Raw genomic sequence first — 26,108 nt, forward strand, 5'->3', positions numbered from 1 at the left:
GATGGTCTTCTTCTTTCTTCCCTTCTTCTTACAGACTACCGAACACACAGCCAAGATTCTAATGGCAGCCGGCTATGAATGTGAATGCCGCGGTTTGACCTATGTCAAAGGCAAGGGAAATCTAGTCACTTATTTTGTAAAGACACCATTCGATGGAAAATTGTAAATCGCCGTTTGTTTTTTGTTTTAGTTTTAAATTCATTTTTATTATTATTAATAATTTACGCGTTTTATAAAAACAACAACAAAAATTAACAACACAATAACATCACATTATTTCAAAGAATTACAACTAAGGGAAAATTATGCAAATTAGTGAAAGTAATTACAAAAAAAAAAACAACAACATCATCATTTAGAAAATACAATATATTTATTAAACCCCTCCAACTCCTCACGTCCCACCCGCCAACTCCACAGGTCCTGCATCCCCCCAGCATAATTAACTGCTCATAAAAATGAACATTTAAATGTTCCATTTAAGCTATAAAAAGAACGATAATAAAAAGCTGATGCAAATAAAAGTTAACGAAAACAAATTAACCTTACTTCCTCCTACCTACCACCACCCCCCCAAACCATGATTAACCTCAACACTCTCGCTAGAACACCGCCATTTTTCATCCAACACTCAGTCATATTTCAATTATCCAAAGCATTTAATTTATATACACACACATACATATATACAAACATACATAAATGTATTTTTTTTACATAGAAACAACAAAAAAAGCGAACGAAACAATTAATCGAGTTACAAAAAAATAACAATTTTTAAAATAAATTGAGAAAATAAGGGAGTCCAGTAACAAAGGAGCAGAGCTGCTGACAGATAATGAGATTTTTTTTAATAAGGTAATTGAAAACAATTCCCACTTTTTCCATGGAAAATGACATCGATAACAAATGTTTCTATAGAAAAAACATCGATAACAACTTTTTCTACAGAAAAAAGTAATCGATAACAACTTTTTCTAAGTAAAAGTAATCGATAACAACTTTTTCTATTGAAAAAGTCACCGATAACTACTTTTTCTATAGAACAAGTCATCGATAACAATTTTTTCTATAGAAAATGTTCTCGATAGCAACTTATTTTATAGAAAATGTCATCGATAACAACTTCTTTTAAAGAAAATGACATCGCTAACAACTTTTTCTATTGAAAAAGTCATCGATAACAACTTTTTCTATAGAAAATGTTCTCGATAACAACTTTTTCTATAGAAAATGTTATCGATAACAACTTTTTCTATAGAAAATGTTAATGATAACAACTTTTTCTATAAAAAATGTTATCGATAACAACTTTTGTATAGAAATAAACATCGATAATATTTTTTTTTCTGTAAAACAGTCAACGATAACAACATTTTCTATAGAAAAAACATCGATAACAAATTTTTCGAAAGAAAAAACTTTCGATAACAGCTTTTTCTATAGAAAGCGTCATCGATATCAACTTTTTCTACGGCAAAGCCACCTATAACTACTTTACTATAGAAAAGACCGTCGATAACAAATTTTTTTATAGAAATAATCATCCATAATAAATTATTCTATAGAAAAAGTAATCGATAATATATTTTTAATAGAAAAGATCATTGATAACGATATCTTCCGTAGAGAAGGTCATCGATAGCAAACATTTTCTATAGAAAAGGTCATCGATAACAACATTTTCTGTACAAAATTTTCAATAGAAAAAGTAATCGATAACTAAATATTTTATAGAAAAAACAAAAAACATCGATAAAAACAAATTTTCCTATAGAAAAGTTAATTGACTGCTACTCTTTTTATAAACAAAGTCGTAGATAACAACTTTTTCTATAGAAAAAGTCATCGATAACAACTTTTTTCTATAACCAAAGTCATCGATGACAACTTTTTCTTTGGAAAAGGTCATCGATAACAAATTTGTCTATAGAAATGACATCGATAACAACTTTTTCTATAGAAAACGTCATCGATAACAACTTTTTATTTAGCAAAAGTCATCGATAACAACTTTTTCTATAGAAAAACTAATCGAAAACAACTTTTTCTATAGAAAAAGTTAAATGTAACAACTTTTTCTATAAACAAAAAGTTATCGATAACAACGTTTTCATTAAAAAATTTATCGTTAAAAACTTTTGCTACAGAAAGTCATCGATAACAACCTTTTCCATAGAAAAAGCCATCGATAACAAGTTTTTCAATAGAAAAAATCATCTATGACTACTTTTTCTATCAAAAAACTCATCGATAACAACGTTTTTCCATAGAAAAAGTTATCGGTAACAAAATTTTCTATGGGAAAAAGTAATCTATAATAACTTTTGTTATAGAAAAAATCATCGAAACGGATTTTTCTATAAAAAAGACATCGATAACTACTTTTTCTATGCAAACAGTCATCGATAAGATGAGTTTGTTATCGATGATTTTTTTTATAGAAAAAGTTGTTATCGATGACTTCTTCTATAGAAAAAGTTGTAATCGATGACTTTTGTTGTTGATATTTTCCATAGAAGTTGTTATCGACGTCCATAAGAAAATTTGTTATCGAAGATTCTTTTTGTAGACAAAAATTAAATTTTTATCGATGACTCTATGTGAGAAGGTGTTATCGATGATTTTTTCTGTTTATAATCTTGTTATCGATGTCCTTTCAAAATTGAAAAAGTTATTATCGATAACCTATTGTATGGCAAAGATTTGTATCTATAATTTTTTCTATAGAAGAAGTTATATATTAAATTTATCGATAACTTTTCCTACAGAAAAACTTATTATCGATGACATTTTATCAGAAAAAGTTGTTATTGATGACGTTTTTATAAAAAAAAAAAAATATTATCGATGACATTTTTATAGAAAATGTTGTTGTCGATGATTTTTTTATAGAAAAAGTCGTTTTCGATATAAGTTGTTATCGATAACATTTTCTATTGACAAAGTTGTTTTCTATGATCTTTTCTATACAAAAAGTTGAAAAGTCATCGACAGTAACTTTTTCCATAGAAAAAGTCATCGACAATAACTTTTTCTATAGAAAAAGTCATCGACAATAACTTTTTCTATAGAAAAAGTCATCGACAGTAACTTCTTCTATAGGAAAAGTCATCGACAGTAACTTTTTCTATAGAAAAAGTCATCGACAGTAACATTTCCTATAGAAAAAGTCATCGACAGTAAGTTTTTCTATAGAAAAAGGTCATCGACAGTAACTTTTTCTATAGAAAAAGTCATCGACAGTAACTTTTTCTATAGAAAAAGTCATCGACAGTAACTTCTTCTATAGGAAAAGTCATCGACAGTAACTTTTTCTATAGGAAAAGTCATCGACAGTAACTTTTTCTATAGAAAAAGTCATCGACAGTAACTTTTTCTATAGAAAAAGTCATCGACAGTAACTTTTTCTATAGAAAAAGTCATCGACAGTAACTTTTTCTATAGAAAAAGTCATCGACAGTAACTTTTTCTATAGAAAAAGTCATCGACAGTAACTTTTTCTATAGAAAAAGTCATCGACAATAACTTTTTCTATAGAAAAAGTCATCGACAATAACTTTTTCTATAGAAAAAGTCATCGACAATAACTTTTTCTATAGAAAAAGTCATCGACAATAACTTTTTCTATAGAAAAAGTCATCGACAATAACTTTTTCTATAGAAAAAGTCATCGACAATAACTTTTTCTATAGAAACAGTCTTCGATAACAAATTTTCCTATAGAAAACATTATTGACAGCGAGTTATTCTGTAGAAAAATTAATCGATAGCATTTTTCTATAAAAAAGGTAATTGATAACACCTTTTTCCATATACATAGAATACACTCATACTACAAATAACAATGGGTCTGTTCCAGAACTGCAAGAATCTACTATTTTCTACTATTTTGTTCTATTTTTCTACTATTTTGTTTGGAAAAATTGTTATCGTAGTAAAAATTAGTAGCTTCTTGCAGGTACTGGAATAGACCAAATTTTTTTCTTTATTAGGTCGAAACCTAAAACATTGCGTGTTGCGTGTGCGTAAAAAAAACCAAATACATGTATTTCAATTTCAAATATATGTATTTTGTTTTTTTGAACGCATCACGCAATGTTTTAGGTTTCGACCTAATATCAAAAAAAGTAAAATACAGTAGATTCTTGATGTTCTGGAACAGAGCAAAAAATTCATGAAAAAACTTTCTATTACAAATTAATTTCTCCACCAAAATTCTTGTTACCCACTTTCAAATATCAGCATTTTTTAATAATAATTACGGCAGATAGTGGGGTTGTTGTGGGTTGTTAAAAATGCAAACGCCAATGTTTGGCTCTTGTATTTTTGAAGAGTGGGAGAAAATAATGCCCTAAAGCAGCGGCAGGATAAGTAAGGTGCTTGCTTAGGCGGCCATCAGACCATCTGCTTTTTCACATGTATGTGGTCACTTTGGGTATACTAATATACAGAACAGCTGATGTCATACATGTGAAAAAGCAGATGGTCTGATGACGGCCTTACGTAGGGCGAGGAAAGTTTTCAACGCCCAAAATGCTCACTTGTTTACTGAGGCTCTTTTGTTTCCACCCCTCCCAATTAGCCACCGCCTTAGGTGTCTCCTAACTGTTTATGTTGCTTATTAAGGGAAAATTAAATGTTAATGTTATTTTGTTATTTTATGAGGCAAAAAAAAACAAAAAAGAAACACTAAACCAACAAAAAAAAAAATGCAATGATGAAACAAAAAAAAAAATTATGTTAATTTAATATTGTTAAATGTTATCGTTTTAAGTTATAATTGTGTTAAGATTATTTCTCAATTTATTTTTTTAGTGTTGTTTTGAATGCATATTTTTATAATTTATCCTCCACCTCCCCCCTTTAACACAAACTTTCTCTCAAGATATACCTCAAAGAATATTTTTTTGTTCTTAAAAAAAACTTTTCTGAGCTACTAACTAACCTCCAAATACTACCCACCTCTCTCAAAGAATGAATGAAGGCAAGCTTAAATAAGCACAAGAACTACAAGAACAACAAATACAAAAATAAACTTGTAACATTTATCGAAAGTTGTCTATTTTTTTATTAAAAATAAATAAATATTTATAAAATAAATATTAACACAAAACAACTATTTTTTATACTAAATTATTATTATTAAAATAAATATTGTTTGAACTTCTTTTTTTCGCATAGATTAAGTTTTTTATTCTTATTATAATTGTTATTGTAATTCTTATTATATGTCACAATACAAAGTGAACATAAGTAGTGTTTTTAAGACTATCAACTATTCTATGTATGTGAGTGTGTATGTTTCTAATATAGAGAAAAATTATGAAAAACAAAGTTAAACAGAAAAAAAAACATCACACTTGATCTTTTTGTGACAAAAGAAAAACAATATTCGACTCTATTGTAAAAATTAAATAATATATCATATTATTACAATAATTATGCATACGAACATACAAACAATAAAGAACAAAATCGAAAATAAAATGTTAGCAGAATATAAACAGGAATATGTTTTATTTCGTCAGATTGACCATAACCACATTTTTTAAAGAAAAAGTCTCAAAAAAATATTTTTTTCTTTCGATAGCAACTTTTTCTAGAAAAATAAATGTCGTTAACAACTTTTTCCATGGTAATGGTTGTCGATAACAAATTATTCGATGGCAATAGTTGTCAATAACAACTTTTCCATGGAAATAGTTGTCGATAACAAATTTTTCTATAAAAATAGTTGTCGATAACAACTTCTTCTATTAAAATAAATGTCAATAACAACTTTTTCCATGGAAATAGTTGTCAATAACAACATCTTCCATGGAAATAATTGTCGATAACATAATTTTCCTTGGAAAAAGTTGTCGATAACAACTTTTTCCATGGAATTAGTTGTCGATAACAACTTTTTCCAGGAAAATACTTGTCGATAACAACTTTTTCCATGGAAAATAGTAGTCGATACCAACTTTTTCCATGGAAACAGTTTTCGATAACAATTTTTCCATGGAAATACTTGTCGATAACAACATTTTCCATGGTAATAGTTGTCGATAACAACTTTTTCCACGGAAATAGTTGTCGATAACAACTTTTTCCACGGAAATAGTTGTCGATAACAGATTTTTCCATGGAAATAGTTGTCGATAACAACTTTTTCCGTTTAAATAGTAGTCGATGACAACTTTTTCCATGGTCGATAACAATTTTTCTATAGAAATAGTTGTCGATAACAACTTTTTCCACGGAAATAGTTGTCGATAACAACTTTTTCCACGGAAATAGTTGTTGATAACAACTTTTTCCATGGAAGTAGTTGTCGATAACAACTTTTTCCATGGAAGTAGTTGTCGATAACAACTTTTTCCATGGAGATAGTTGTCGATAACAACATTTTTTTCATCCAAATAGTTGTATAACAACACTTTTCATGGAAATAGTTGTCGATAACAACTTTTCCATAGAAATAGTTGTCGATAACAACTTTTTCCATTGAAATAGTTATCTATAACAACTTTTTGTACAGAAATAATTGTCGATAACAACTTTTTCTATGGAAATAGTTGTTGATAACAACTTTTTCCATGGAAAAAGTTGTCGATAACAACTTCTTCTATGGAAACAGTTGTCGATAATAACATTTTTGCATCTAAATAGTTGTCGATAACAACCTTTTCCATGGAAATAGTTGCCGATAACAAATTTTTCCATTGAAATAGTTATCTATAACAACTTTTTGTACAGAAATAATTGTCGATAACAACTTTTTCTATGGAAATATTTGTCGATAACAACTTTTTCCATGGAAAATGTTGTCAATAACAACTTCTTCTATGGAAACAGTTGTCGATAATAACATTTTTGCATCAAAATAGTTGTCGATAACAACTTTTTCCATGGAAATAACTGTCGATAACAACCTTTTCTATGGAAATAGTTGTCGATAACAACTTTTTCCATTGAAACAGTTATCTATAACAACTTTTTGTACAGAAATAATTGTCGATAACAACTTTTTCCATGGAAAAAGTTGTCGATAACAACTTCTTCTATGGAAACAGTTGTCGATATTAACATTTTTGCATCTAAATAGTTGTCGATAACAACTTTTTCCATGGAAATAACTGTCGATAACAACTTTTTATATGGAAATACTTGCCGATAACAACTTTTTCCATGGAAATAACTGTCGATAACAACTTTTTCCATGGAAGTAGTTGTCGATAACAACTGTTTTCATGGAAATAGTTGTCAATAGCAACTTTTTCCATGTGAATAATTCTTTATAACAACTTTTTCCGTGGAAATAGTTGTCGATAACAACTTTTTCCATGGAAGTAGTTGTCGATAACAACTTTTTCCATGGAAGTAGTTGTCGATAACAACTTTTTCCATGGAGATAGTTGTCGATAACAACATTTTTGTCATCCAAATAGTTGTATAACAACACTTTTTAGTTGTCGATAACAACTTTTTCCATAGAAATAGTTGTCGATAACAACTTTTTCCATTGAAATAGTTATCTATAACAACTTTTTGTACAGAAATAATTGTCGATAACAACTTTTTCTATGGAAATATTTGTCGATAACAACTTTTTCCATGGAAAAAGTTGTCGATAACAACTTCTTCTATGGAAACAGTTGTCGATAATAACATTTTTGCATCTAAATAGTTGTCGATAACAACTTTTTCCATGGAAATAACTGTCGATAACAACCTTTTCCATGGAAATAGTTGCCGATAACAACTTTTCCATTGAAATAGTTATCTATAACAACTTTTTGTACAGAAATAATTGTCGATAACAACTTTTTCTATGGAAATATTTGTCGATAACAACTTTTTCCATGGAAAATGTTGTCAATAACAACTTCTTCTATGGAAACAGTTGTCGATAATAACATTTTTGCATCAAAATAGTTGTCGATAACAACTTTTTCCATGGAAATAACTGTCGATAACAACCTTTTCCATGGAAATAGTTGTCGATAACAACTTTTTCCATTGAAACAGTTATCTATAACAACTTTTTGTACAGAAATAATTGTCGATAACAACTTTTTCTATGGAAATATTTGTCGATAACAACTTTTTCCATGGAAAAAGTTGTCGATAACAACTTCTTCTATGGAAACAGTTGTCGATATTAACATTTTTGCATCTAAATAGTTGTCGATAACAACTTTTTCCATGGAAATAACTGTCGATAACAACTTTTTATATGGAAATACTTGCCGATAACAACTTTTTCCATGGAAATAACTGTCGATAACAACTTTTTCCATGGAAATAGTTGTCGATAACAACTGTTTTCATGGAAATAGTTGTCAATAGCAACTTTTTCCATGTGAATAATTCTTTATAACAACTTTTTCCGTGGAAATAGTTGTCGATAACAACTTTTTCCATGGAAGTAGTTGTCGATAACAACTTTTTCAATGGAAATATTTGTCGATAAAAACTTTTTATATGGAAATACTTGCCGTTAACAACTTTTTCCATGGAAACAGTTGTCGATAACAACTGTTTTCATGGAAATAGTTGTCAATAGCAACTTTTTCCATGTGAATAATTCTCGATAACAAATTTTTCCGTGGAAATAGTTGTCGATAACAACTTTTTCCATGGAAGTAGTTGTCGATAACAACTTTTTCCATGGAGATAGTTGTCGATAACAACTTTTTCAATGGAAATAGTTGTCGATAACAACTTTTTATATGGAAATACTTACCGATAACAACTTTTTCCATGGAAACAGTTGTCGATAACAACTTTTCTTTCTTTTTAAATAGTTGTCGATAAAAATATAGTTGTCGAGAACAACTTTTTCCATACAAATACTTGTCGATTACAACTTTTTCCGTGGAAATATTTGTCGATTCCATGCAAATAGTTGTCGATATCAACTTTTTCCAATGAAACAGTTGTCGATAACAACTTTTTCCATGGAAATAATTGTCGATAACAACTTTCTCCATGAAAATAGTTGTCGTTAACAACGTTTTCCATGGAAATAGTTGTCAATAATAAAATTTTTTCATCTAAATAGTTGTCGATAACAACTTTTTCCATGGAAACAGTTGTCGATAATAACATTTTTGCATCTACATAGTTGTCGATAACAACTTTTTCCATGGAAATAACTGTCGATAACAACCTTTTCCATGAAAATAGTTGCCGATAACAACTTTTCCCATGGAAATAGTTGTCGATAACAACGTTTCCCATGGGAATAGTTGCCGATAACAATTTAACCCATGGAAATAGTTGTCGATAACCACTTTTTCCATGAAAATAGTTGTCGATAACAACTTCCATTTCCACGGAAATAGTTGTCGATAACAACGTTTTCCATGGGAATTGTCAATAACAACCTTTTCATGGAAACAGTTATCGATAACAACTTTTTCTACGGAAATAGTCGTTTATAACAACTTTTTCCATGGAAATTGTCGTCGATAACAATTTTTCCTATGGAAATTACCGTCGATAACAACTTTTTCCATTGAAATAGTTGTCGATAATATTTTCCATGGTAATCGTTGTCAATAGCAACTTTTTCCATGTGAATAATTCTCGATAACAAATTTTTCCGTGGAAATAGTTGTCGATAACAACTTTTTCCATGGAAGTAGTTGTCGATAACAACTTTTCCCATGGAAATAGTTGTCGATAACAACGTTTCCCATGGAAATAGTTGCCGATAACAACTTAACCCATGGAAATAGTTGTCGACAACCACTTTTTCCATGAAAATAGCTCCATGGAAATAGTTGTCGATAACAACTTTTTCCATGGGAATAGTTGTCGATAACAAATTTTTCTATGGGAATAGTTGTCGATAACAACTTTTTGTACAGAAATAGTTTTTTCTAAAGAAATAGTTGTCGATAACCACTTTTTCTATAGAAATAGTTGCCGGTAACAACTTTTTCCATGGAAATAGTTGTCGGTAACAACTTTTTCGATCGAAATAGTCATCGATGACAACTTTTCTGATCTTCGACAAAAGGCCCTCACAAATTATAAAAAAAAGATTTACAGCCTGTTTCTGTATGTCGAAACGGAAATGTGTGCGAATGAAACACACCCAAACTTTAGTTTTCGAAATATTATTACCTTTGCTTTTGTTTCAAAACAAAAACAAATTTGAAACCACACACAAGAGTTTGGTAGTGTTTCATTCGCACATATTATCGTTTCGACATACAGAAACAGGCTGTTAGCCACGCTGGTTTACACCATCAGTTTTGACTGTCAATTTTGGCTCATATATCGGTTGCCGTTGAGTATTGCCAGTCACGAGTCAATCGGATATGGTCTGTTCCAGAATCTACTAATTGTTACCATTTTCCCCATGTCATAAAGAAAAAATTTTTATCGTTGTAAAAATTTATAGGTCCTTGCAGGTTCTGGAACAAACATAAACTGTTTTGTGGTTGGTGGAGAGTTTAAAAACAATCGATATTTCCGAAAAATCGACAATCAAAACTGATCGTGTGTACTCCACTTAAAAAATATGTAATCGATGACTTCTTATATAGAAAAGGTTGTGACGATTACTTTTGCTATAGAAAAACTTGTTATCGATGCATTTTTAGTATAACGGTACTGTGAAGGGAACATTTGCCATCTTAAAGACAACAATTCGGCCTACAAAATTGTGTTTTGAATTGTTAAAAAATCTCAACTCGTTTCCAAGTTATCAACGTTTACATTTTTTATTTCAGGTTTCATCATTTTTAGTGACAGTCACTGTATATAAAATGTCGTGTGGAATTTGACACTAACATTACAGCCCAGTTCAGTCAGCTGGGTATTGCTGTTACCTTTACTTGTTCTACCATGGTTTTTCCTGAACAAATTGTTGGAAGGACCCTATTATTTAATATTTATCTTTGACAATTAATTTTCAATAACAACAATGTTGTTTTTGTAAATTTGTTATGGGTACTTTACACGATATGTTTTATACATATGGGTTGTCACTTGTTATATACAAAAGGAATATGCAAAGTGACAACACATATGTAAAATAACATATCGTGTAAAGTACCCATTAGTTTTTGTAATTCGTGTATTTACCTTATATGAATATGCCTTGAATCGATTTATTTTTGAAAAAATTTTTTGACATTTTACAGCACTAAACTGTTTTTTGTTGTAGTTGTTGTCTGATGCATCTACCTGGTAATTGTGCCATGTTCTCGACCTTTCATTGTTATCCCGGTAAAAATCTCTAATTCAAACGTCGTTTAATGGGTTGTCACTTTTTGTATACAAAATGTATATGCAAAATGACAGCACATGTGTAAAATAACATATCGTGTAAAGTACCCATAGGAATATACATACATATGTATTTCCAAACGCACCGATCTGTTACTTTGATTCGCAAATTGAATGCGATTTTTTGTGATATCATCTTCAACTTGGTCTTTCCACCGTCAAATGGCTTGTCATCATATACTATGTTTACATTTACGAAATCCACTCGATTTCATCTGTCAATACCTTTGTGTATATGTCAAATGAAAACTCGTCTAAAATCGATTGGATTTCATTTGACGTTTGAGCAATGGAATTGACAGTTGAAATCGTGAATGTAAACATAGTGATATGCCTTTCTGGCGGTAACATCGTTTTAATCCTATTGACATGTCCAAGCCAACTCCGTAGCCCTAATGGCCCCGGCACATACGGTCCGTTTTGAGTTGCGTTGATAACAACAACCACGTGAAAAATGTGCAAGTGATGCCAAGTTTGTTTTTGAATTTTTCATGTACATAAGCTGCCTCGCCTAATTGCCTTGCTTTCCTGCTTCATTTCCGGCATAATAAAAATAATAGAATAAAGACGAAATTTCGAACTGAAGACTGAAACCTTGATTCGCCTTTTACATCACCTTCTTAAATTCGCCTCGGGTTAAAGTGCGAGTTGAAATATGGCATACATAAATGCTCTGTTCCAGAACCTGCAAGAAGCTACTACTTTCTACTACGATAACACTTTTTCCTTTATGTTATCGGAAAATATAGTAAAAATTAGTAGACTCTTGCAGTACTGGAACAGACCAAAAGTACCTATAAAATGTAGTGTTGCATACTGAATAGACCTGATGACTCAATTCCAGTTGACCATACCTAAATTATAAAGTTCAAAAAGCACCAAATATTCTCATATTGGATCATATTTGGATTCGTTTGATTTTTATGAATCATGTAATATTTATTTATTCAAAACAATAAACCATTGTTATTAAGGGAGAATTAATATTAATTTTTTATAGTCCATTACTTATTTTTGGTCTGTTCCAGAACTGCAAGAATCTACTATTTTTTACGATAACATAAAGGAAAAAATGTTATCGTAGTAAAAAATAGTAGGTTCTTGCAGGTTCTGGAACAGACCATTTAATTTTTTTAACCAAACTCTGTCTAAACTAGTTTACGAAACAGATTATTAATTAAAAAAACGTAAAAAATAATTCAGAGATTGATATTTTTGGTTCAAATAAATAAAGACATAATATTCAGCTTGCTTGTGTGCTATGCGTTCTCAGCATTAGTATATTCTATCTAAATGCTGTCTAAATTAGTTTACAAAATATATTATTAAATTAAAAAAAAAAAACATAAAAAATAATTCAGAGATTGATATTTTTGGTTCAAATAAATAAAGAGAAAATATTCAGCTTGCTTGTGCGCTATGCGTGCTCAGCATTAGTTTATACTATCTAAATTAGTTCACAAAATGTATTATTAATTAAAAAAAAAAAAACATAAAAAATAATTCAGGGATTGATATTTTTGGTTCAAATAAATAAAGAGAAAATATTCAAACATACACTATAGAACTACGAACGTTCCTGTATGGTTTTTTTCAAAATATCCATACACAATTCATGATCAGTTTGACGTAGTTTTTTCCAACATTTAGTTGTTGTGACCTCTTTAATATTCTTTGTTATATATTGAACTGCAGAGGTTTTGAGACGTTCATTAGCGTGACGATCGGCCAACAAAAGGATATCAGCGACTGTAAAAACATCCATCGTTTCAATTAAAATGTCTTCACACAATGTTTGCAAATCCAAAAGCGAGTATTTGTTAGCGGCAATAAAGAGCTCTGCTGCCAATTTCTTGGGTATATCACCAGCAGCCGTGTACATATATTTCAACATCTCCTCAATTACTTTGGGTTTTATATCATCAATAGATATACGACTTGTTTTACTTTCTTCCATGTCAATGCGAAACATAGCAGCAAACACTTGACTGCGGGCAGATAACAGTGCCTTGTGGGCTTTAAATTCAGTACCATCTCGTGCAACAAGAGTTACGTCGCTAAATTCCTTGCTGGTTAAAATATTGGCAAGATCCTTAGTAAGACTGGAGCGTAATACAGTGTTATATAGAGGTTTTATAACAACCTTGATTTCGTGGTCCGTTTTATCATCTCTATCATAACCGATTAAAAAATGTTCATATTCTGTAAAGGCTGTTCGTATCTTTTTGGTAGTATTAAATTCGGCTTCTGCACTAGATATCTCAACTTGAAATACTGTGTCATTGACACTGGCTGACATCAATGCTATGTTAATCTCGACATTGTCATATTCATCCCCGACTACATGCTCAGCGACCATTTGCCATTCGGTTGTTCCACTTTCAGTGTCAATTAGAAATATATCAGATTTATATTCTATTCGATAGCTCGATATTGCATTATTTGGATTTGATATTCGATTTTCCAATATTTGGAATTTGCAAATGTATTCATTATGAGAAATTTTAGTGATCGACATTTTTCGTTGAAGTTATTGAATTTAAAAAATACAAAATAGCCGGGTGTCTCTCAACAGTACAGTTGATATAATTGTCAATTTCTCTATTTTACATGTTCCACTTTGATTCTCATTCGCAAAGTTAATGTTGGAAAAAGTCGTGGTACAAAAACGAATTTTTGTGACGATTGCTCGTACGAGATTTTGTCTCCTCTTTGTGGTGGTTATTCTTTGGTCTGTTCCAGTACTGCACATTTCTACACATTTTTACTATTTTTTCGATAACATAAAGGAAAAATCGGTTATCGGAGTAAAAATGTGTAGAAATGTGTAGTACTGGAACATACCACTTGTTAAGCAGAGTTGTGCTCTGTTCCTTTACGTACCTGAGGTTACCATTTCTTACAATTTTTAACCTGCAAAGCGTTCCTTTACTTTAAAAAACACGCAATTTGCCGCTTTTTTGCCGCTGTTACCATTTTTAAAAGTAAAGGAACAGACCAATGGGCTATCATATAAATTGTATGCTATTAAAAGTAAGGGAACACTTTCCAGGTTAAAAATGGTAAGAAATGGTAACCTCAGGCACGTAAAGGAACAGAGCAATAGTAAGAGAAATTGAAACAAAATGTAGTTTTGCAATGAATTTGGGCATAAAAAAATATTTAGCGCATAGAATGATTATTTTTTATAAGCATTTTAAAATTTGTATAAAACATCTTCTTTTTACATTAAGTATTTTTAACAAAATGTACGCTTGGTACCATGTTACAAAAAAAATGCAACCCTGTGTGTGAAATTTACGAATATGATCAAAGAGGAGACAAAATCTCGTACGAGCAATCGTTTAAATGTAAAACACCACTTTGTTTTTGAAATTTTTTCCAGTTTTCATTTCCCGTAGATTTTTATTAAAGTTGCTACTATTCTTGCACCAAATGTACAATTATGTTTTTCAGTAAAATATGTAAAAATAGAGACAAACAGATATCTGTGAGTACACACGCTGCGACTTTTGATGCATGCATCACCATTTTTTAGCGGTGTTGCAAAAAATAGTAGTGATGGAGGGAATGAAAATGTACGAAATGTATGAATTGTAAAATTTCTTGACTCATCATTTAATTCATTAATACCATTTAGTATGTTACAATTATTTAATGTACATCATGGATTTAAAATAATGTAATAAAGATAAAAGGAATAAACTACACAGGTAGTGGTATCACACCAGCTGTTGTAATTTCCCCAACAACATAAAGAAAGTTTTGACATAACATATTCAAAATTTTACCTGTGTAAAGCGGGGTACACACGATCAGTTTTGACTGTCAGTTTTGCTCAAATAATCGGTTGCTTGTCAGTGTGGCCGCTCACTTTTGTCAGTCATCAGGCAACCACAAAATATTTTGTGGTTGCTGGACAGTTTGACATTTATCGATATTTCCGAAAAATCGACAGTCAAAACTGATCGTGTGTACCCCGCTTAATTGTGCCATGATTGAGAACAAGGAAGCCGTCTTATAGCTGGTTCACATTAGGAAATCCACTCGATTTGTCGACGGTCACACTGGAGCTGTTTCAACATGGCGACTTCGAGTTTATAGGCTAGTCTCGGTCCACACTAGCGTGAATTTCATTAAAAAAAATGTCATGACAATTAGGAGTTCTTAACTCGAATTCCCCACTACAGCAATTATCAGGGTTATCATAAATATTTCCCGCGGTATTTTCCGCATGGAAAATAATTTTGAAAAGTGAAATTCTTTTAAATTAGATATTTTAAAGTGCTAAAAACTACTAGAATCAATTAATTATTCAATATTCTCACCAAATCGACATAAATATTCCCTTTTTGGACTTACCCCCTGTTTTTGTAAAAAACTTTTTTCTTCTCACACGAATTGTCAAATTTTGTAGATCGATTTACTCGCCTAAGCGCAAATGTAGAGCGCTAATTTTTATATGAGGAATTCTTTACTAAATATGGAACGCGTCTACGAAAAATTAGGTCCGTATGTCATCTGGCGGCAGAGCTATGGATGCCTAAATTATTACGAATATAGACGAACGAACAAAAATTAGTTACAAAATAGGGATAGGTAAGTCGACTTTCGATTAATCGATTAGTCGACTTTTTGCAGTTAAAAGTCTAAAAATCGTGGTCGACTAATGGCTGGAGGGAAAATCGCACAATCGATTATCTTGTGATCGATTTTCGACTTTGCCCATTGATTGCTGATTTGGCGGTTTTAAAGTTTTGGCGGTTTTACATTTTCAAAAGAAAACTCGAAAATCGACGAATAATCGATCATAGTCGATTTTCTACGATTATGAAAAAGTCGAAAGTCGAGTTTTATGACAAGTCTAATAATCGCCAGACCGAATAATCGCATTTTTAGTTTTAGACCAAAATCGAAAAGTCGAAAAATCGATTATTGCTTTCCATTACCTATCCCTATTACAAAAACTGGGGGTTAAATATGGAAATAAAAAATTGTTAGATTGGGGAAAGGGAAAAAATTCGCACGGAATTTTTATTCATGATAACCCTGTATATGATTTTACTCTACTATGGAAGTCGATCTAGAGACGCATAATTTCATGCAATTTTTTCATTGAAATCACTCTAGTGTGGACCGGGACCTAGGGGTATGAGGTAGTGAAACCGCTGCACATGGTTTTCTGTGTTTGCGATGTTGCCTCTTCCTATTTTCGGTTCAAGAGTCTCTCACTCTAGTAATTTCACTGAAATTTTAACATGAGATTGTGCGTCTCTAGATCGTCTAGTCTTCAGTTCGAAATTTCGTCTTTATTCTATTTTTTTATTATGTCAGAAATGAAGCAGGAAAGCAAGGCAATCAGTCGAGGCAGCTTATGTCCCCAGCACTTAAAGGCCTCGACACATAAGAAGCATGGCATTCTTGCTGAAGTCATATCTGATAAAAGACTAATACTATGTTTACATTTACGAAATCCACTCGATTTCAACTGTCAATTCCTTTGCGTATACGTCAAATGAAAACTTATCTGAAATCGATTGGATTTCATTTGACGTTTGAGCAATGGAATTGACAGTTGAAATCGAGTGGATTTCGTAAATGTAAACATAGCATAAAGACTAAGTTGGACCGAATAAAAAGATTTCAGAATCACATTTGAATTACCTCGATCACATGGCAGCATGTGATTCTGAAATGTTTTTTATTAGATTTTTTTATCTTCTTGCAGGTTCTGGAACAGCCATTTATACTTTGTTTACATTTACGAAATCCACTCGATTTCATCTGTCAATTCCTTTGCGTATACGTCAAATGAAAACTCATCTGAAATCGATTGGATTTCATTTGACGTTTGAGCAATGGAAATGACAGTTGAAATCGAGTGGATTTCGTAAATGTAAAGCAAGCTTTAGTCTTTTATCATATATGACTTCAGTAAGAATGCCATGCTTGTTATATGTCGAGGCCTTAAACGCTTTACAAATCGGTGTCGGCTCATAGACCAGTAGTGGGATTCTGTAACTCATTTTTGCTGTTATCGATAATTGTCGGTAAAATTAAAATGCTTATAATTTCGGTAATTACCGATGTGTTTCGGTAAGTTAGCGACGAATTAAAAGCAGTCGTACAGTTCTGCCGATAGCAAGAGTGTTGTCAACTTTTATTTGAACTTTTCATTCATAATTCTGCGTTTTAGTTTTACCGATTTTTTTCGGTAACTCAAAAATTGTGTTAGAGAATCCCACTACAAATTTATTAGACTCTTGTATGTTCTGGAAAAGAGCAAAATGTCAATAATAGCCCGTTTCCACGATTCGTCGTTCGTTCTCTATTCGTTGTTCGACCCATAACTACGAATAAATTACTTATTTCCCAACACAAAATTCTATTCTATGAACGAACGACGATTTTTCTACGTTGTTCGATTAGAAATACTCTCTGTACGACGAATAAGTATGTCCCATCCCTAACAAATGAGAAAATTTATCCAAAAAAATAATTATATGTATGTCTAAATTCAAAATTGAGAAATTTGTAGAAAAAAGATGAATGAAATTTAATGAACTAAACATTTTATATAGATGCAGAAGTCCCGGTCCACACTAGCATGTATTTCATTAAAAAATTTCATGAAATTAAGTGTTCTTAAATCGAATTCCCCACTACAGCAATTTTATGATTTAACACTATGTTTACATTTACGAAATCCACTCGATTTCAAATGTCAGTTCCATTGCTCAAACGTCAAATGAAATCCAATCGATTTCAGATGAGTTTTCATTTGACGTATACACAAAGGAATTGACAGATGAAATCGAGTGGATTTCGTAAATGTAAACATAGTCTTATGCTTGGTTTACATTTACGAAATCCACTCGATTTCAACTGTCAAATCCATAGGTTAAACGTCAAATGAAATCCAGATGAGATTTCATTTGACGTTTGAGCTATGGAATTGACAGTTGAAATCGAGTGGATTTCGTAAATGTAAACATAGTCTTACTCTACCATGGAGGTCGATCTAGAGACGCATAATTTCATGCAATTCTTTCAATGAAATCACTCTAGTGTGGACCGGGACGAAGGAAGATGGTTGTGTTTCCTTCTTCATTCCACACACATTTCATGTCCATTAGTTCAAAATCGCGTAAAAAATCAGAAACGAAAAGGAAACAAATAACTGAAAGTCTATATACACAAACATTGTTTTGACATGTCTCGCTCTCTTTAATTTTGAAAATAGAAACATATAAAAATATATTGAAAATACAAAATTATTCAGAATTTATTAAAAAAAATGTTTGAAATGTGTGTAGCTAAATATAGAAGATACATTTGAAGGAAAGTCTACTGTTTTTCATATTCATTTATTGTTTATTTTATGTGTTTTCGGTTAAAATTTTCGTGAAAACAGGGAACAAAAATCAAGGAAATTTTGTTTATGTTTCTGTTAATTACGAATGGTATAGTGGAAACGGGTTAATTCGTGTACGTCGTTCGACAGGCGAACAAATAATTATTCAATGTTCAAATTCATTGCAAGTGGCTTTGGTACGTTTTCGTACACCCACTTCTACATTTTTTCCCAACACTGACCAACTTTGCGAATGAGAATCGAAACGGAGCATGTAAAGTAAAGAAATTGGAAATTACAGCAAACTGTTACCCGGCTTGGCTATTTTGTGTTTTTAAATTCAATAAATTCAACGAAAATGTCTGTGACTAAAATTTATGATAATCAATACCTTTGGGAATTCCCCAAGTTAGGAAAGAAACTCTTAGGAATATATAATTCTCGCAGATTTACAATTAATAGTGAAAGTGGAACATCTGAATGGCAGCTGGAGGCAGTGAATCGTAAGGGTAGAGGTTATGACTTGGTAGAGATTTACATAGAATTGGTGTCAGCCAGAGTCAAGGACAGCAGCACAGTATTTCAAGTTACGATATCTGCAGAAGATGAAATTTTCAGTCAAAAGGTACCGGTACACAATACCGGACAGAGAACACTTTTTATAGATTATGATAATGTAACGAACCACCAAGTCAAGGTTGATATCAAACCCCTACCCCAGAATATAGTATGCTCTAATCTTACAAAGGATCTTGCCAATCTTTTGACCAGTAAAGAATTTAGCGATATAACTGTTGTTGCCCAGGATGGTACTGAATTTAAAGCCCATAAGGCTATAATATGTGCCCGCAGTGAAGTGTTTGCTGTAATGTTTCGCATTGACATGGAGGAAAGTAAAACAAATCGTTTACGGATTGATGATATGGATGCCGAAGTAGTTGAGGAAATGTTGAAATATATGTACACAGGTGGTGATATACCGAAGAAATTGGCCGAAGAGCTCTTTATTGCTGCTAGCAAATACTCGCTATTGGACTTGCAAACATTGTGTGAAAATATTTTACTTGAAACAATGGAGGTTGAAACAGTTGCTGACATCCTTTTGTTGGCCGATCGCCACACCAATAAACGTCTCAAAACCATGGCAATTTATTTTATGGTAAACAACATTAAAACCGTCACAGAAACTGAAGGTTGGAAAAAGCTATGTCAAAGAGATCATGACTTGCGTAGTCAGGTTTTGGAAAAAACCGCAACTAGACGTTTGTAGTTGAAGAGGTTATAGCAACGGACGCATATGTTCTAGCGCCCAAACAAGCTGATTTTTTTCTTTTTATTTGTTTAAACCAACAAAAATATGAATTTCTGGATTCTTTTTTATGTTCTTTTTGTTAATAATCTGTTTCGTGAACTATTCTAGACAGCATAAACATACATATGTCTAAAAAATTAAAATAAGTAATGGACTACAAAAAATTAATATTTTCCTTTAAAAACTCTGTTATTATTTTGTATAAATAAATATTAAATATGAGAAGTAACATTTGGGGCTCTTTCAACTTTTTTAAGCAGGGTATTATTTAGATATGGTGTAAACAACAACTCATTCTATACTTGATTTGAGGCATCCCTCCTTGTCTTTTTTACTTCCCTTCGGTAGGCTATTAAAACATTATTTTTGTCGTCTATTATAGCTTGCTTCTCGTCCTCTATAAATATCCCCTTCGTTATGCCTATAAAGACTCCCCTAACGACGCCAATATTCAGTTGTCAGAGGGTCTGCGGTTCGATTCAGTATTGTTGGAGACATTTCCTGATGATTTCAGTTATGTAAAACTTATCCACAAGTTTGTTTTCAACCATTAGAAAAATGTAATTACACGATATCTATCTTGCTCCCTTAAGGGTTTATGGTTGCATAATGAGGTCATAAAAAGCTATTTTACATGATTTTTTTACAAGAAATTTACCAAACTTTTTCATATGAAAGATCATACCTTGAGCTACTTTCGTTTTATTTTTCGTTCCGCCTATGAACACTGTTTTTATTAAAGCAGTTTGGGGTGCCCACTGTAGCTCGAAAACAAATAAATCGATCAGCATACAGTCAACCAAAAAAAGTCTACATACACCCTATAAATCTCGAGTTTTAAGGGTAAGGAAACATGTTTATGAAAATCCAAGTGCATAGTTCTATTTATTTATTTTTATTTATTTTCTTTCAGTGAATGCAATTTTAAGCCCTAGGGCCGATTATAATTAAATTGCAAATTAAACTACTCCAAGTTACATATAAAAATATTGTTATCTTAAAAATAAGTTATAATTACGATAAGTTACTGAGCGTTCGGCAAGTAAATAACTACTCAAATAGAATGATTATCATGAGATAAATACAAATGATTTTTTTTTTTAATTTTTAGTACATGTTTTCTCAATGATTGATTGGCAAGTAGAGCAAAATTAAATACAAAAAAATATATTCCATAATAGGAATTACGGTAAATTCTATAAAAATTAAAAAAAAATAATAGGGAAAAGTGTACATACACCCCAATGAAATATTGGGAATACCGTAAAATTTGTGGAATAAGCAATATGTACAGTGACACAGAAAAGTATACATACACCCTACAAAATGCAGTTTTGGCTAAATCGTTGGGGTTTTTACAGCAACAACTGCACTGTGTGGCTCCTTGGTGACAAAATAACCATAATTACACACATTTATTTTAATCTAATGCGTATATTTAATACAATTGAAGAAATTCAATTTTCACAACACACAAAGTACACATACACCCCAAGGAAATACGAGTATTATCGTAAAATTTATGGAATTAGTTGCAAAATTTATACATTTTTTAGCTTTGGCGAATGTCTCTGGGTGTCTGAGATATATTTTAGAGAAAAGAAAATAATTTTTGGGGGTCAAATGCCGTTATTTAGGGTCAAATTTCTTATATACCTCGTTAAAGCTGACCCTTGCTTATTTTTTGCGTTTTTAAGTATTGTACTTTATAAAAAGCACAAAATTAGTTTCAGATTGCAAATCTTGAGACCAAGAAAGCTTTGGAGTTGTTATTGAGCAAAAAATTCCTTCATGGACGTCGATTAATGCACTTTTTTCCTCAAATTTCTCAGGAAGTTAATATATTATATTCCTCGGAATTCCTGGAGCAAATTACATACAAAATGCATTGAATTGCCTTGTAATATGGTCTGATACAATCCTTGAGCATTAATTGAATCAGAAATGTGACATATTTTGTTACAAACCTGTTCCCAAATCTTTTAAACAACAAAATATAAGCACTACCAAAAAAGCATGAAATTTGTACTGTGAACAACGTCGTTTTCGTATTATGATCATTACCGTTACTATAGGCGCGAAACGTTTCGTATAATTGTACATTTCTGAGTCAATTGATGCCCAAGGATTGTATCCGACAATATTGCAAGTCAAATCAAGGTCATCTATATGTAATTTGCACCAAGAATTCCGCGGAATCTATTCACTTCCTCAGAAATCTGAGGGAAAAAGTTCATTTATCGACGTTCAGGAAGGTATATTACGCACAAAGACAACTTCAAAGCTTTCTAGGTTTTCAAGATTTGCCATCTGATACGAATTTTGTGCTTTTTAAAAACTACAATACCTAAAAACGCAAAAAATTAAGCAAGGGTCAGCTTTAACGAGGTATATAAGAAATTTGACCTTAAATAACGGCATTTGACCCCCAACAATTATTTTCTTTTCCCTAAAATATATCTCAGACACCCAGAGACATTCGCCAAAACTAAAAAATGTATAAATTTTGCTACTAATTTCATAAATTTTACGATAATACTCGTATTTCCTTGGGATGTATGTATACTTTTCTGTGTTGTGAAAATTGAATTTACGGTTCCCAACATTAGATATTTTCGATATAATAGTTTAAAAAATCGATTGCTATCGATATTATCGTTAATTTGTCACCACCATTAATTTGGAAATGAAAATGGCGGAAATGTCTACGCTTTTGTTGACATTTTGCACAAATAGTTCACAGAAATCAAAAAGGAGAAAAAACAATTGCTTTTATTTAATAAAAATACATTTTACTTTTTCGAAAAATTTGTACGTGTGACTACCAACATACTTTCTTACATCCACAAAAACGAAAAGCCGCGAATTTCTAATAATTTCAATGAATTTTATGTTAGGGGTTTTTAATCCGATAATATCGAAAGACAAAACTATCTATCGATATAGTATTTTTAAAAAATAATCGATATTATCGATGGTGCCATCGATTTTTTGCCAGCTCTATTTGTTGATTATAATGAAGTCGATCGGCGTTGTGAAATCAAATCGACCGACCGATTTGTTTGTCGTGGCTTTGTTGATCAACTATTGGAGAACGCGCCCATTGTTTTTTTAAATTCGTCGAAAATGTCTAAAAAGTCTTTAACTAAAATATCAGATAATCAATATAAGTTCCAATTCCGAACATCGCTACATCACTTTGATAAATATGGAGATAATGAACCGTTAGATAAACATTATTCTCCTCCAATTGCAATTAATAGTGCAAGTAGCAGAACCGAATGGAGATTGGTGGTAGTACAAGATTATTTTGATATATATGAAGGAACTGAAGCATTCGAGATTTACATAGAATTGGAATCGGCCAGCGACAATGACGAACTATTTCAAGTTACGATATCCAGAGAAAACAAAATTGTTACTAAAAAGATAACAACAGACATTATAGACAATAGAATACGTTAAATGGCTTATGATATTGTATATAATTATGATGATGAAAATGGATATAATGAAGACGATACTGACCACGATATTGAGGTTGATATAAAACCCTTGTACAATACTCTAACATGCCTCAGCCTTACGAAGTATTTTACCAACGTTTTTGCCAGTAAGGAATTTAGCGATGTAACTCTTGTTGCACAAGATGGAAGTGAATTGAAAGCCCACAAATTAATATTATGTGCCCACAGTGAAGTATTTGCTGCTATGTTTCGCAGTAACTTCGAAGAAAGTAAAACGAATCGTATACAGATTGATGATATGGAGGCCGAAGTAATTGAGGAAATGTTAAAATTTCTGTACACGGGTAACGATATATCGGAAAAATGGGTAGAAGAGCTCTTTATTGCTGCTAACAAATACTCGCTATTGGATTTGCAAACAATGTGTGAAAATTCTTTAATTAATACAATGGAAATTGCTACCGTGGCTGATATCCTTTTGTTGGCGGATCGTCACACTAATGAACGTCTCAAAACGAAGGCAGTTGAGTTTATAGTATACCATATTAAAAACGTCGGAGAAACGGAAGGTTGGAAAAAGCTATGTGAAACTAATCATGACTTGTCTAGGCTAGTTTTGGAAAAAACCAAAAGAACTGTGAAAAGAATGCGGTATTGGCGTTATAGTAGTGATAGTAATAGCAACATTGAATCGGGTCAATCCGGTACATAAGAACCCGCCACCATTTGATTGCCGGTTGTATAGTGCATATTAATGCTGAGCACTCACGCATATGTTCTATCGCACATTAAGCTGAATTTTTTCTCTTTATTTATTTGAACCAACAATAATATCAATCTCTGAATTCTTTTTTATGTTTGGCTTAAATGTCGTTTAGGGGCACCTCTCGGATCGGGCTGAAGTTTTTACAGTAGATAGCCCTTGGCATCCTGAATACAACGATATATAATTTTCCGGGGGGAAGTCCATACTTCCCGAGATATGGGTCTTGACATTTCGGAAATTTCGTACTTTCACACCTTTAGGTTGTTTAGGGGCACCTCTCGGATCGGGCTGAAGTTTTTACAGTAGATAGCCCTTGGCATCCTGAATACAACGATATATAATTTTCCGGGGGGAAGTCCATACTTCCCGAGATATGGGTCTTGACATTTCGGAAATTTCGTACTTTCACACCTTTAGGTTGTTTAGGGGCACCTCTCGGATCGGGCTGAAGTTTTTACAGTAGATAGCCCTTGGCATCCTGAATACAACGATATATAATTTTCCGGGGGGAAGTCCATACTTCCCGAGATATGGGTCTTGACATTTCGGAAATTTCGTACTTTCACACCTTTAGGTTGTTTAGGGGCACCTCTCGGATCGGGCTGAAATTTTTACAGTAGATAGCCCTAGGCATCCTGAATACAACGATATATAATTTTCCGGGGGGAAGTCCATACTTCCCGAGATATGGGTCTTGACATTTTACAACTCTAACGTGGGCAATATGGGCATCGTTTTAAAGCTTATGGAGAGTACTTTTATGCACGCGTTTTGATCGCGTAGCCCACTTTTCACCCTGTCCATAGGAGAAAGTCCTAAATCCCCGGCCGAAGGCCGGCTACTTAAGAACACTTTCAATTTAAAAGAGAGTTTTGATCGCGTAGCCCACTTTTGACCCTGTCCATAGGAGAAAGTCTTAAATCCCCGGCCGAAGGCCGGCTACTTAAGAACACTTTCAATTTAAAAGAGAGTTTTGATCGCGTAGCCCACTTTTGACCCTGTCCATAGGAGAAAGTCTTAAATCCCCGGCCGAAGGCCGGCTACTTAAGAACACTTTCAATTTAAAAGAGAGTTTTGATCGCGTAGCCCACTTTTGACCCTGTAAATAGGAGAAAGTCTTAAATCCCCGGCCGAAGGCCGGCTACTTAAGATAATGGTGATTAAAAATAATGGTGATAAAAGTAAAAAAGTCAAGACCCATATCTCGGGAAGTATGGACTTCCCCCCGGAAAATTATATATCGTTGTATTCAGGATGCCAAGGGCTATCTACTGTAAAAATTTCAGCCCGATCCGATAGGTGCCCCTAAACAACCTAAAGGTGTGAAAGTACGAAATTTCCGAAATGTCAAGACCCATATCTCGGGAAGTATGGACTTCCCCCCGGAAAATTATATATCGTTGGAATCAGGGTCCCAAGGGCTACCTATGGTAAAAATTTCGGACCGATCCCAGAGGTGCCCCTAAACGACACTTGTTCCTTATGTTTTATTTTATTATCTGTTTCACAACATATTATAGACAACGCATATGTCTAAAAAATAAAATAAGTAATGGACTAGAAAAAATTAATATAATTTTCCCTTAAAAACTCTGTGTTATTGTTTTGTATAAATAAATATCACATGAATTATAAAAATTAACCGAATCCAAATATGTGGCTTTGTCGACTTTTTTATGCAGTGTATAATTTAGATATGCTGTAGTGGGATTCTCTAAAGTGGGGTTCAGACGATCAGTTTTGACTGACAGCTTTTGGTCAAATATCGATTGCTTCAGTTTTGTTGTGCTGTTCGTAGCGGCCAAACAGTCATTCAAGTTGGATGACAAACCAACAGTCAAGTTGAAAAATTAGTGTGTTCACATATCTATAAAATCATATAAATAACAACTTTTATTAATAAATATAGATGACAAA

At 32.2% G+C, this 26,108-nt stretch overlaps 3 protein-coding genes across 11 annotated transcripts in view; 2 read left to right on the plus strand and 1 right to left on the minus strand.

Annotated features, from left to right (window-relative positions):
- Positions 1-4,689, plus strand: part of LOC141388256 (adenylate cyclase type 2-like) — a 517,012-nt gene extending 512,323 nt beyond the window's left edge. For all 9 annotated transcript variants that reach the window (XM_073958279.1, XM_073958284.1, XM_073958282.1 and 6 more), the window contains one exon: positions 35-4,689. In XM_073958279.1, coding sequence (XP_073814380.1) covers positions 35-166 — 132 coding nt within the window. In that variant the 3' untranslated portion in view covers positions 167-4,689. The remainder of the gene's footprint in view (positions 1-34) is intronic.
- An 8,170-nt stretch (positions 4,690-12,859) lies between these two features.
- LOC141388240 (speckle-type POZ protein-like) lies at positions 12,860-13,651 on the minus strand. The gene has a single exon (XM_073958260.1). The coding sequence runs from the start codon at positions 13,649-13,651 to the stop codon at positions 12,860-12,862; it is 792 nt and encodes a 263-aa protein (XP_073814361.1).
- A 5,167-nt stretch (positions 13,652-18,818) lies between these two features.
- Positions 18,819-25,682, plus strand: LOC141388241 (uncharacterized). The gene is made up of 2 exons (XM_073958261.1): positions 18,819-19,908; positions 23,422-25,682. Exons 1-2 carry the CDS (start codon positions 19,005-19,007, stop codon positions 24,135-24,137), a joined length of 1,620 nt encoding a protein of 539 aa, XP_073814362.1. The 5' UTR covers positions 18,819-19,004; the 3' UTR covers positions 24,138-25,682.
- Positions 25,683-26,108: the final 426 nt, after the last annotated feature.

This window comes from Musca autumnalis, unplaced genomic scaffold (genome assembly GCF_047663935.1).
Source record: "Musca autumnalis isolate F117 unplaced genomic scaffold, ASM4766393v1 scaffold_9, whole genome shotgun sequence".
NCBI classification, from domain to species: domain Eukaryota; kingdom Metazoa; phylum Arthropoda; class Insecta; order Diptera; family Muscidae; genus Musca; species Musca autumnalis.

Excerpts from the sequence above, each read along its gene's own strand:
- LOC141388241 (XM_073958261.1), top strand. The coding sequence starts at position 19,005 with ATGTCTGTGACTAAAATTTATGATAATCAATACCTTTGGGAATTCCCC. Across the intron at positions 19,909-23,421 it reads GGAAAAAACCGCAACTAGAC|AAATGGCTTATGATATTGTA; the intron begins GTTTGTAGTTGA and ends ATAGAATACGTT.
- LOC141388240 (XM_073958260.1), bottom strand. The coding sequence starts at position 13,651 with ATGGTCGCTGAGCATGTAGTCGGGGATGAATATGACAATGTCGAGATT.